The 13,490-nt window shown below is 40.6% G+C and overlaps 1 protein-coding gene across 2 annotated transcripts in view; it reads left to right on the top strand.

The window, feature by feature from the left end:
* The first annotated feature begins 3,249 nt into the window (after window positions 1-3,249).
* tead1a (TEA domain family member 1a) overlaps window positions 3,250-13,490 on the top strand; it is a 41,339-nt gene continuing 31,098 nt past the window's right edge. Inside the window, exon 1 of one of the 2 annotated variants that reach the window (XM_067502005.1) lies at window positions 3,250-3,392. In XM_067502005.1, coding sequence (XP_067358106.1) covers window positions 3,383-3,392 — 10 coding nt within the window. In that variant the 5' untranslated portion in view covers window positions 3,250-3,382. The remainder of the gene's footprint in view (window positions 3,393-13,490) is intronic. The other variant, XM_067502004.1, reaches the window with a different exon arrangement.

Genomic DNA, 13,490 nt, shown 5'->3' with positions numbered 1-13,490 from the left:
CTTCCTGATGCAACCCTCCCCAATTTCTACCAGGCTTGGACCAGCACTGCACAGCTGGGAATGGGCTGTTGGGAAACTTCAACATATAGCCAGGACCGGGGATTGAACCACTAAACCTGTGGTCCGTGGATGACTGCCTTAACAACTGAGCTACAGCTACCCTGCTCTACAGTGCAACTAGTGGTCAAAATCTCTGAAGGGTACCTTTAAAATGTGCTCATTCACATTATTTTGGTATTAAACCGATTATATTTTCTTTGTGGATAACAATTGGCAAATAAATGAATTGAAGTGCTCTCGAAAGGACAAACACAATGGAAACTTATTCTCATTTAAGCTTTCAGGGAATTGCTCTCAAGAAGGCAGCAGAGAGGTTTGTGTCTCGCTGAATGCTTTGACAAGTTTCATGGATGTTGTTGGATTTAGAAACCTGTTCATTTTCAGCAACTATATAAATCACATCTTACAAAAAGTCATCCTAAGCCCAGCATGTATGAATCTGCTCAAACCCATGTGAAGAGTACACACCCTTATTGTTTAGATTGCTCCACAGACCACAAGAGGGCTCTTATTGACATTTTGCATCCGTCAACACTGACATACTGCACTCCATCTTTATTTTCTCCTCTGTCATTCTGGCACAGAAGAAACCAAAATATTAAATTAGACACAGACTGAGATGGATGCACAGATTAGAAGGTTCCAGTTAAAGAACCGATGCCCAAAGCAAAGCTTGCTGGACAAATTTGCTTCTCCACAAAATTATTTTTAGCGTTTTGAGGGAGTGACAGTCAGCTCTATTTGGATTTTATAGCTGTGCTGTAGAGACAAGATCTAAGCAGTGATTTAGATATTTTTATGACACACAGGCCAACACTGTCCATATATAAACCTCAGTAGTCTCCTGCTAAGCTGATACACTTCTGAATAACACATTGAACTGTTGCATTTAGATTAAAGCCTCTCTCGCTCCAAGAACACACACAATCCCAGGCTCAGCCAGTGCTAATAAACCATCAGGAAAGCAGGTGGGGTCACATTTGAGGTCAGATTGTTGACCTGAAGTTGGCAGCTCAATGTTATACCAGCCTGTTCTGTGTTTGCTTGGCTCTGTACCTGAAAATGAGACACACATGCCTCCACAGAGATGTTACAGTACCATATTCTGTGGAGCACATGAGTCAGCTGCATGTGGGCATGTTTGTATGCATCTGTGAGAATTTCACTTCCAGACACAAACACAGACACGCTGCCATGTGGAATGCTAGCCTGCTGGCTGGCCCAGGCTAGTGGTGTCAGGTTGCAGTAGGTGTTCCAGGCTGTGACCCTGGCATATCTGTGTTTGGTTTATGTCACAGCCCCTCCCTCTGGGGAGATGACAGTTCAGCAGTGCCTGAGGGGATGAAACCTGAGATAGGCAGAGCTTAGTAGTAAACAACAACTCCTTTATGAGGAAGAGGCGGCTGCCTGCTGCATTCAAAGAAAAGGACACCAAGCTTTTCTGGTTAGGGCAGTGGCTCTCTGAAAAGTTGGGGCCCCAGCAGCTCCGGGGGTCCTTCAGGACGGTCGAGGAGGGGCATAGTGAAAGAAGTGTAATCTCACTGCTTGTTCTTTTAAAGTTAGAGTAGTCTGGTTAGCTTCTGAAAGCATTAGGTGTAGTCTTTTCTTCTGATAGCCCATAAACACAAACCGTAACGCTGTAAATAACAATGTACTAGTAACAAGCGATGTGTATGTTGTAGTAATAGTTGAACTTTACACTGAGAAATCTATTTAAATCAATTGCTACGGCTGAATATATGGCTGATATTTGTTTATCAAAGTTCCTTGTGCACTAAGTCATAAAAAGGACATGAATCATATCTGAATCATCAGATAATCCTATGCACAGCAGTACACTCAGTCATTCGCCCCGGTACTTTTACTAATCTTAAAGCAAAACTAAGTCTTGTTAAATATTAGCCGCCGTAGTCTTAAGAGACATTTACAAAATAAACGGTAAAATGTGGCGTAACAGATGAGCAAGTACATAAGTTGATTCAAGAAGTTAGCAAACTGGCTGAACAATGTTCAAAGTTACACAGTAGTGTAACTAGTTTAAAGTCACATTGTGCAACTTTTGGAAATCGAGCTAGCTGTAGCATTAAAATGAAAACCAATCCAACTAGGGAGTCAAATACTGACACGGTGTTGAAGCTTGCAGCATCTCATGTGGTGTGTTCTAGTTGAGCTGGGAAGCAAGGAATTTCAACTGAAATGCAGCCTAAAGTCTCACAAACGTCGCCAACCCCAACCTTAAAATCCAAGATGGCTGCTCTGTGCATGAACAGTAAAATTGTAGCAAACTAGTGTTTATCGATACTTCTGTCTTATTTGTGTCTCATTAAAACAATCGTGCATATTGTTCAGTCCAACTTGTATCTGTGCTATGGTGTTTGTATGGGCCAAATACCCAGTAGTGTGTTGTGCCGCACATGATTTGAGCTTCTCTGATTGGTTAGAAGGGTGAGACTCGCTCAGAAAGCTTTAGAAATAAATATTTCTGCCCTGCTGCCAGTTCTGTGTGTTTGCATCACCAGGGGCATTCACAGCATTAGGATTAGTTATGGAATATATCTATACTAACAGAAAATAAATAATCCAAAAAGTTACATACTGTTCCTTTAGATTTGCTAGCCAGCAAAGCTGTAAAAGCAAAACCCCTCATTCTATTTTGAATTGAGTAAAGTGTTTTTTTGACATGTCAAACTTGTGTGTATTTTTCTTTACAATATCACATAGTTTTTCCTGAATTATTAAAACGATGTTTTACTTTAATTTGTTGTATACTGTGGAATAGCCTATTTGTGGACTAACTTGCTAAATGGTATTTGAGCTGACTTTAAAAGTTTGAAACCCATGTTAACAAAGCCCTTTAGCTGTAAATACACCTTGTTTGATTCGTATCAGCTGCTCGTCCATGCACAACAGACTGTGTTTTATCTCAACCCATTCTCTTCCTCCACTGAATAGAGTTTAGGCGCTCTACTCTTTTCTTTTGTTGTTGAACACAGCCCATACAGTCCGGCCCCTTCCCCCTCGCCCTCTTTCTTTTTCTTTCCACCCATCCTCCCATCTCTCACTCACTCATCCATCCAGGGTGACGCCAGTCCCTCTCACCCCGCCCCGTTCAACTCAGTCCACTGCGTTCATTTCATTCCTGCTCCCATTCCGCGCATATTTCGCATCCTTGGAGAGACGCTGCACATTTTACGCACTCAGCGTGCCCGATCCTTCATCAAACCAAAAGCGAGAGGTGTTCCCGGAGTTGGCGGAGGGCTTCTCGATGCGGTAGCGACTCCGATCCGTGGAAAAGTGTGGGAATTAATCCATAAAGAGGCGCATGAATCGAGGTAAGTTCCCAAGGAGGAGTCCCCCCCTTCCTTCAGCCTGTAGCCTGTGCGTCTCAAAGCCCCCGGACGTTTCGCTTGTTTCGAAAGCCCTGAAGTGGTCACCGAAGCTGAAATTAGAACAAATTCGGCGACATCTCAAGCGAAAACGACCCTCACACGCCCTTTAGGGATGTTAAACAAATCTAACAAGCTTATTAATGCTTTGCCGTGTCAGCTTGAGAGCCAGGGATGTCGCTTTCACTTCAGTTTTATCCCCCTCTCTCCCGACACCAAAAACAAACCTTGTTTCCCATCATTTCTTCCTCTCGTCCACTAAAATAGTCTACACCCATGGTAGCAGTTGGTCCCCTCACACTTGCTTTTAGGAATTGATGTGAAGGTAACGCGAAGGAGATCAAAACCCTTTCGCTGCAGCGCTGAGAGGCAGCTTAACAAAGCTGGGAGTGAATGGGGGACTTGTTGCATCGGCGGGGTTTTCTCTTTTCCTACACAGGCAGGCCCCAGTCACAGGAACAGGCCACAGGCTGATAACATGCACACACTCAATGTTTACCCAGTGGACAGAGCACATTATATGCTCAATAAGAACACGATTGCACGGGCTGATGGAGGATTTACCAACGCGTTTAGAACCAGTAAAGGCTGATAACTCTTATAAGCCCGATTGCGAGTTTTCCCCCCCCACACTGTTATGCTTCTTTTACTGTTTAATTAATGTTAATGCATCATTAACAGTTTGTTAACTAAAACCAATTCATTGTACACCAGCTCCCATCATACAGAAGCTATTTTAAGTGGTGGTAACTTCCTCAGAGAGCTCATAGCTTTTTAAATCCACGGTAATATTAAGCTCCTCTGACATCCCACATATGCTCTTTATAGTTGTGCATTTCCTTTAAAATATTGATTAAAGGACTGCTCTTGGCCTTTTATAACAAAAGATCTGTGGTAATGCAGGCGAAACCACAATGTAATTATTGGAGAAAATTACAGCCTGTAGGAAGAAACACAGTAGATGCATTAATTCTGTAACAGTAATCTATCTGGGACCAGGGGAGGGCTGATGTTAGACATAAAAGGGTTTGAATTCACAGAACAAGAGTTTTCATCTTCTTTGATAGATGTATTGTTGCTACATAAAGCTGTCAACTGGACATTAGTGTTCCGGTTTGTTAATGAGAAGATGTCGTAGAATTATTATTACAGAGTTTGTATTATCAATTTAATCTGCAGATTGTCCACAATTTATTGCTATTTTTATTATTATTCTACAGCTTATCAGAGTACAGAGAAATGCGTCCATTTTAATTTGTTGGAAGTATAATATCTTGAGTTGTGTGTTTCTGAAGCTAAATCCACAGAATTTTAGACATCTTTGCCTGAGAAATGACAGAAACCAGTACAGTTGCCTGTTTTTCCCACATGCAGTCAATCAGTGTGTGAGTTAGAGATGACGTTTAACTGCCTTAAAATACAAGGTAAAAAAGTCAGAAACTGTAGGGTTTTGTTTTATGAACGCTGTGTAAAGTGCTTAATTAAATATTAGAAGATCTCCACATTCATTCGGTTATTTGGAGAAAGTTTTGATCTATCTAGCAGCAGGCAAAATATTGATAAATGACGCGTAGTGAAGCCTACAACAACAATGATATGTATGATAATGTAATTGGCCCTTAAAATGTGGATGTCAAGGAATGACATGAATTTTCTGCTTTATAAAATGTGGTGCTAACCGCACATTTTAGTTCCTTTTTTGGGTTCTTTTCAAGTGTCTAAATAAGACAAATCACAGACTTCTGAAAGCATAACAGAGTAAGGAGAATGATTTTGTGTGTGTATGTGTGTGTGTGATTGTCTTTGCTGTGTCTAGGCCTGTGAGTGTACAAAGCTTTTTCAAGCCTGGGCAAACAGCCTCCCGTCGTCTCTCCACTTTCTTCCTCTCTTTCACCCCCTGTGCCTCTCCCTCTCCAGTCCGTTGACATCTGTTTTGAGTGTTCTGTGCACCTGTAGAGACCAGGGAAGTGTGTGTGTGTGTGTGTGTGTGTGTGTGAGAGAGAGAGAGAGAGAGAGAGGAGGAGGATGAAGGGAGGTGCAGAATGCAAATCCAGGCGTTTGTTCAGCGCCTAAGCAACACAGACTGACTGACTAACGACCATTTGGTGTGTGTGTGTGTGTGTGTGTGAGTTTGTGTGCAGTTGTGTGTGTTTGCCTCTTGCTGTCCAGGCCAGGCAGCCCTATTGTTGTGGCAGCAACAGGCGTCGGTGGATGAGGACGCACCATATGGCCTCTGTGTGCTTTAGTCACAACCGCTGTGTACGTGCACATGTTTGTGTGTGTGTTCATGTACTTCACCAATGCTGTTACAATATGGTGGAGTTTGGAGCTGCCGGCTGCTGGCCGCTCGCCGCCTTCCTCCTCCTCGTTTCATCTGTCGTCTTATTTCTAGACAAGAGGGCAAAATCCGGCACACATATTTTTTGGAAGTCAGATTAGGGGGAGTAATCTTCCCGGCGTGTATATGATGTCATGTGGCGTCCAGCTGTAGTCCGACTTTTTTGGTTTTATTAAAAAAATAAATTGTGCTTGGAGGAAGTGACAGTTTAGAGCCTAGATGAATCAACAGGTGATGCAGTGAATCTTAAAACTAAAGGGATGTGTTTTATAATTGTTGTAAACGAGAATTTTCTTTTTTTTTAAATTACTAATATATTTCGAAATCAGCTCCTACGCAGCCACTTTTTAAACACCTTGAATTAAAACTGCTTTTGCATTTGGCTTTAATTTCTGCTCACAAATGTGGTGAATTTTCATGTGTTGATCTGACCAAAAAGTGACAGGATCAATGTGATTGCCGTATTTTTACACTGGAATATAAATTCTGTGTAAAAGTAAAAACGACTTTGAATGTATTGAAATTTAGCAAAAGAGCTGGTTTATTAGAGCAACAATGGTGAGTGTGTCTGTGTTGGGGGGGGGCAAGAGGGGTTGGTAGGGAAAAGAGGGGTGGGTTTTGCGGGTGAGGTGGGGGGCTTTGTGTAGGGCATGGGGGGAACAATAGGCATCCTCCTGGGTGGGGTGGGGGTGTTGGTGGTGGTGTGTGTGGGTAGGGGGCCTGTTTCTGGCTGCAGGACGCTACTGGAGCCTGTGCTGGCTTGTCTGGCTGCTCCCCGTCTCCCTCTGTCTTTCAGTCTTTCTGTCTCACATGTCCAACAGCACTAATGCAAAGACATTTTCTTCCTGTTTGTACCTGAGCTTAGACTCACATTATAACAGTATATATGGCAGATGATAAGAATGTTACGACAAACAGGTGATTCTGCAACACTCTGATATCGATCATATTACAATGACACAAAAAAGACCAAACAAATGTTTAAAAAACAGGACCTACCCCATATTGCTTTTATTCTGCAGTAGGGAGATTTTTCAGTTCCACGAGGTTTTATAAACGATGTAAAGGTGTGTGTGCTGCCTTAGGGATTCTGAACTGTTTTAATACACACAGGAAAATGTGTGCGTTGAGCCATAAAATGTTAGAGATATCAACCAGTTTCAGGAAAACCAAAGTACACGTCACTGTCTCAGTAAGACAAGACAGACTGTAAGTTATCACGGCATACTACATTTAAATATAAATTGTACGTCACCAAACTTTGGTGACAATTTTGTTTTTAATCTGTAAATATGACAGGAGCACGTTGATACTAGCTAGGTAGGATACTAGGTGCATCCTGAGCCAGATAGAAAGCAAAAGTCGGAATTTTAAAATAAAAAGAAAACAAAACAAAAAAACAAGTCAGAATAATAAATAAATTGGTTATGTATTTTTTCAGGTTTGAAGATTAGTATTTGAAGTTTTAGCCTTCTGTTTATGATTCAAATTTTCAGAGTGACAAAACCTAAATAACCTCCACTGGAAATCTCCAAATGTCATGTCTTGGTTACAGTTGTTTTACAACGGGTGTTAAACCTTTAGAAACAGCTTCTAAAAACCAACAAACACGGCAGCAGCATTACCATGGATCTTATCCCAGGCTTTTCAGGGTTTTACCACCAAACAGATAAATGGATGAGACCAACTAACCATCCATGGGAAGTCTGAATCAACCTCATGCTTCCTGATCTCAGCAGGAAGCGTGCAGGAAGTCTAGATTTCAACTGGTTCTTGGTTACTTTCCCAGCTGGAGGAGCTGACACGATAAACACTCTGCTCTCGGATATACTCAGAGGAAGTAGCTTTCCCTGCTGCCGTTCTGCTCACAACCTCAGTTTTTGTCCTCAGTCGGCCCGACAGTGATTACTCACTACTGCTTGTCCTGTTGTTCTCTGATCGCTCATTGTGGAGAGTGATACATAATTTAGAAAGAGCTAAATAATGGCCAAGCTGAAACCAACAAAGTTGTCACTGACTGAACATTTTACAGCTTCTACTTTTCCTAGAGCTGGTAACATTGCAGTGGACAGTGATTTGCCTTTCTGCTCTTCAGAAAATACATCCAAAAGTAAGATATGAGACTACAAAACTTTTAAAAGATGAAGTCATTTTCTTCTCTTGTAAGAACTTTTTAAGCTATAAAACACACCTCGTTTTGGTAATGTTCTCCTGCTACAGCCTTGGTTTGTAGCTGCTAAACAGTTAGTCAACGCTGGCATACTTAGGTAGATATTGGTGGGCAAATGACATTGCTGAGCCAGCAGTTAACTTCATGGCTTCCCTGTAGTTGTACTACTGGTACACAACGGTTTGAAATTTATAGTTATCTTGTACGTGTCTCTTCAGGCCAATGTTTAGCACAAGTTACATAGCTACGCTTTAAGATTAGCCATTCCAGTGCAGCACACCTTCTGCTTTGAGTTTGCTTTTAACGCTACACTATGATCTATAAAATGCTACTTTTAAACTGAGTGTTTTTATGTGGCAGTGTTCTACAGGGTAAGTGTTCAGATAGATGGGGAAAAAAGGAGTGTTGTTAATTTTTTAGTGAATACGTGATAGGCGTTATTTTTAGCCAACTCACTGACTCACTGTATTTTGGAAATCAATCAGACAATTTACCTTTAGACATCATCGATTCAAATACACAAAGATATAAACACAAAATACTCAGATATTCTTTTGATCACACTGTTTTAATATAAATGTAAATGTAATTCTTGAATTGTCAAATGATGTTTTAGACTCATATTTTATCATATTTTAAGTTACTTGGTCAACCACGACCTCACGACAATGCCTCGCTGAAGGAGAAACGCCATGCGACACCTGTGTGGCAATGCAGATCAGGGAATGAATAGTCCATTTTTGGTTTTCTTTTAAAGTACATTATGAATGGCCTTAGTACAACATTTTTGGCTAAATTATAATAATTGTTCTTTCATCCATTACATTTTAGTTTTAACCAGACGCCCCTATGAAATAATATAAATTAATAATGTAGATTAACTGTATTATTAAAAAAAACGTTGTATGCAAAATGTACCTTTTTTACATTTTAGGTGGCTGGAATACTGTGATAGCATATATTTGGATTACTGCGAGTATTCACTGTCTTTTGGTAGTTTTTTCATGACTTTTTACAACTGATTTGTCCAAAACCTGTCAGTCAAGCTTGTTTAGGCTTGTAAGACCCTCCCGCAGGGACAAGGCAAGGCTTGTGTGTGCATGTATTAGCACAGTAGTTTGAATTTACTGTGTCGAGTGTCTGAAATACAGTGACTCTGCTTTACCTATAACAACAATGTGATACAGGACACATGAGAGTCAAGCTGAATTTTTATTACTGCATAGAATCTAGACTGTGGGTATTGTGCGGGTCTGCTTAGTTTCACTCACTGTTGTTTGCAGTACACAAAAAATGACCACAGTCGCAAAGAATCCACGCTGCCAACTAGTGGTTTCGTGGTGTAATTGCAGAGGGATACACAAATACAAATGCCCACAACGCTGTAGGCCACTAGCACAGCCTACACTGGTCCAGAAGCATAGATCTTTTAGGGGAAGATTGTGTTGTCATTTGGAGTTACTGTGTAAGCCGGGGCTGGATCAAGAGAGTAGCTGAGAGCTAACAGTCAAGGTTTGTTGTTTTGCTCTTGGCTGTGACCCCCATTAGCCTGTATACTGGTCATTTGTAAATGAAGCCAGATTAGCTTTGTGGCATCCTATTTTTGTTATTGATCCTGAAGTGTGGGGTTGTTCATGTGGTGCATGTTAGATGCAATAAACTGAATCATATACACAGGCTGAGAAGAATGAACACCTGTCGCTAAACACGTAATACTTCTTTTTTTAATGTATGGTATGGCTGGTACTGATGCTCTCTTAATATTTCATATTTACGGATAATTTTCGATGTTTGTGGTGCAACAATAGCTTTTTGTTTTACCTGAGTCAATTTCTCATGGCAGTTTGAAGCAATTTGTATTCTTGTTTTTGTCTCTTTTTTTTTTTGTTCATGCAGTGTCACAGCAAATCGAAGCATAATGTCAATTTATTTAACTGCTGGAACCCCCTCCCCATTTAGTCCGAACCGGCAAACGGGCTTGTTTTTTAAGTCCGTAAACGTACAGCAAAACTTTAAATTACTAATCAATGGGTCATATTGTCTTTCAGATTGCTCAATTGCAATCTTGTATTTAAAAAAAGCATACCAACATTTTAGTGCATTTGTTTTGATTTTTTTACCACTGTGAACATTTTTAAAACATGCTTATATAGTGGACATTACTTTGAAATGGGGACAAAGCTAGTTGTCTGCTGCAACAGGAGATTATTCATTACATTCAGATGCCCTTACTTTTATATTTACCCCCAAACAAATTGGGTTAGAGAGTCTGATTGCTGAGTGCTTGTTGCCCTGTCAGAATGTATTGTAGGATGTGTTCCCACAGTGTTCCCAGATCTCAGCAATTAGGTGGTCAGTCAATTTAATCAAAACCAATAGAAATGATAGCCAAAAAAAGTATAAGACCCAAGTTGTTATAAACTGGAAATATCTGAGCACCGTGCTCTGCTGTGGCCTGTGATTAAGTGCAGTAAGAGACTATGGAGACAGATGAATAGGACCTAATCAGACTGCTGTATCCTTTAAAAAAAAACACACACACCAACATATTTACGGGATGCACAAGCGCCACACTCTCTGCCTCTTAACCTGCATCTGTCTAAATAAAGCCATACCCAAGTTTTAATGGACCACAGATGGAAAACACAGTTCAGGGGTAATTCATTTTGTGTGTGTGTGTGTGTGTGTGTGTGTGTGTGTGTGTGTGTGTGTGCATGTGTGTGTTGAGGAGTGGAGATGAACGCAGAGCCTGTATTAGCCGTAGAGAATGTAATTGTAGTGGTGAGTGGGTAGATGGAGTTCGATGTACTCTTCACATTCATGCAGCCATACAATGTTCCTACTAGGAGTAGAATAGGACTGAGACACACACACATACACACACACACATAATGCGCATCGCATGTGGTTTCTGTCTCGGCACAATGCTCCGGAGTTCACACTTATTAAATGGTGTTGGTATTGCCGTAACCTCCCCAGGCCTCTCCTGCCACTGGTGGAGGATGATGTCTCCTCTGTGTGTGTGTGTAAGTGTGCACATGCATTTGTGTTCTTATACTTGCTTTATAGTCAGGTCCAAAAACAGCCTCACAACTTCAAAGGCTTAAGAGTTGGTTTTAGGGTTAGGGTAAGAGGTTAGGGGTTGCATTATGCCAATGACTTTCCCTTCAAAGATAAAAGTGCTAGTTTGTGTGTGGGTGCATGTTTGTGTAAGTGACATTCTATGTGTGACAGTGACCCCCCCCCCCACACACACACACACACACACACGCAGGAAGAGGCCGAATAATGGCTGGGTCTGACTCAGCAAAAAATGGTGGTTGAAGAAGAATAACGATGGGGGATGGAGAACAGAGAAAGGAGCTGCTAGCTAAACCTTTTACCATCACATTTCCAGGAGGAAATAAGCACTTCAGTGTATCAGTGTGCAATCTGTGACCAATTACTGTGTGTGTGCATAAATGGTAATGCTTCTGTGAGAAGAGATGGTGAAATAATGAGGAGCGCACACTGTGAATCACAGCCTCTTCAGCACTCATAAAGCAAGTTTCTCTCACTGTCTCAGTATTTCTCAAGTGTGTATTAGCGCAGAGAAAGAATAAAAGAAGCTTTGCTGGTTTCTTTTCACTGATGCTGCTTTTTCATCCGCCCCACTGTTTTTTAAACATGAAATCGGGTCAGAACTAATCAAACCAACTGGAGACTTTCATAAAGGTGATTATTTCTTCCCCCACAGCATTGTGCAAAATCAACTAAGCAGTAATGGATTAATTGAAATCGTGACCATCTGATCTATAAAGAGTGAATGCAGAAACTTGCGTCAGCTCTAAGACAAAAATCACGAATAATTTACAGTAGAATACAGAACTGATTAGAAACGGAGGCACAGGAGGTCAGTTAAGTCGGCGTAAAAAGTATTTGTGCAATCTGGGTGATCACACTGATAGTCAATGCTAGGCAATGGAGACTAGTTTCAGAAACTAGAAATGGTTGATTAAAACTGGCTCGTTGTTAGTATCATCATTATTGTGCTATAATAAATGAAAGCAGTATGAAACTGATGCATGTGTTCTTTGAAATATTTTTAGATACAATGAGCCATCCAGCATCATGTTTCATGGTTGTTTGGGGAGCCACTGGGGAGATGAGAGCAGTGCAGTCAAAATTCTGTTGAGACAATGATAGAAATTGTCATGTAGTCGTGAAGCCTTGTGAGAAAGCATAGCTTTTGTTTCTGCTCTGTTTCCATCTGATGCCCTTAATAACAAAATCTGTCTTGGGGTAGTGGGTCATAGGTTTACACCACTACACAGATGTGTGAATGCATATAGAAATGCAATTAGTCAAAAGGAGGCATTATTCAAGTTACACCGGACCAGCTAGTGTCCTTACATGACCTTGTTAGTCAGTAGTTCACCCTTCCTGATCTTACTGAAGCATGGTTTTGTTGACTCTAGCATGTGGAAAGTGAAGGTAATCTCCCATATACACTTAAATTCAGGTGATTTGGAGTATTCACAGATATTGCAAGTTTTTTTTTTTTGGGCTGCTAATATGCTTATATTAAATGTTAAAGCTACAGTATGTAACTTAATTTTTTTTCCGATGATTTATCGAAATGTGGAGTGGTACCTTTAAAAAACTCCAATGAAACACACTCTCAGAACAGCACTTGGAGCAGTGCAGAGATTTTCACATCTAAATGTTTTTCAGCGAGGCTCACCCTTCTAACCAATCAGTGAAGGCCAAACCTTGTCTGTCACATGCTGACACGAAAGCGTACCTAAACTATTTTAATATTTGATCGGTAGACATTCGGTTTTCAATTAAAATTTTTTCCATCCTACCATACAGAGTTCAAGGTGTAGAGAAATAGTCTATCACCTCTAATAAGCATCAGTCAACCACCAGTCACAAATTGACCGAAGACAGATTGATTTAAATTTGATTCCTTTTTCCAGCTTTCCTTTTCGTTTCCATTTGAAATCCAGACGCTTCTCTGTTAATTAATTTTTTTGTCAGCGTGTAGAACTCTCAACATTGTTTTTACTGCCCTCCCCAACCCACCCTGGCAAATAATAGAATGTTTCCCCGAAGCACAAAAATTGGTAGCCTTAACTGGACAGCCCTAATCTGCAATAAACAAATTCTTCATAAACTAACCAGTTTGAAGCACCTCCCTCCTTAGAACTGTCCCAACGTGTTATGTAGCAGCTGTTAGTACTACAGTATATGTCTGTGTTTTGTTTAAATGTTTGAGTTGGATATGAGATAACAGCAATGCGTTAGACATTGCATGTTTGATGTGAAAGTTGTTTAACCACTGCATATGTAAAACTACAGAACTCTCTAACCACATGAATAATCCCTTTAAACACTATGCAGGAACAGAAAAAGCTGAACACATCAAAAACATGCACTTATAATTTGCATATTATAAGTTCACCATAATACTACGCAAGTTAATGTAGCAAAAGATAAATGAGAAACGTATTTTATATGTTGGATTTGTTCCCATCCCATACTGTCTATCCCA

The sequence above is a fragment of the Channa argus genome, chromosome 4 (assembly GCF_033026475.1).
Source record: "Channa argus isolate prfri chromosome 4, Channa argus male v1.0, whole genome shotgun sequence".
NCBI classification, from domain to species: Eukaryota; Metazoa; Chordata; class Actinopteri; order Anabantiformes; family Channidae; genus Channa; species Channa argus.
Note: the sequence above shows the minus strand (reverse complement) of the source record. Positions and strands in the feature narration are given on the sequence as shown.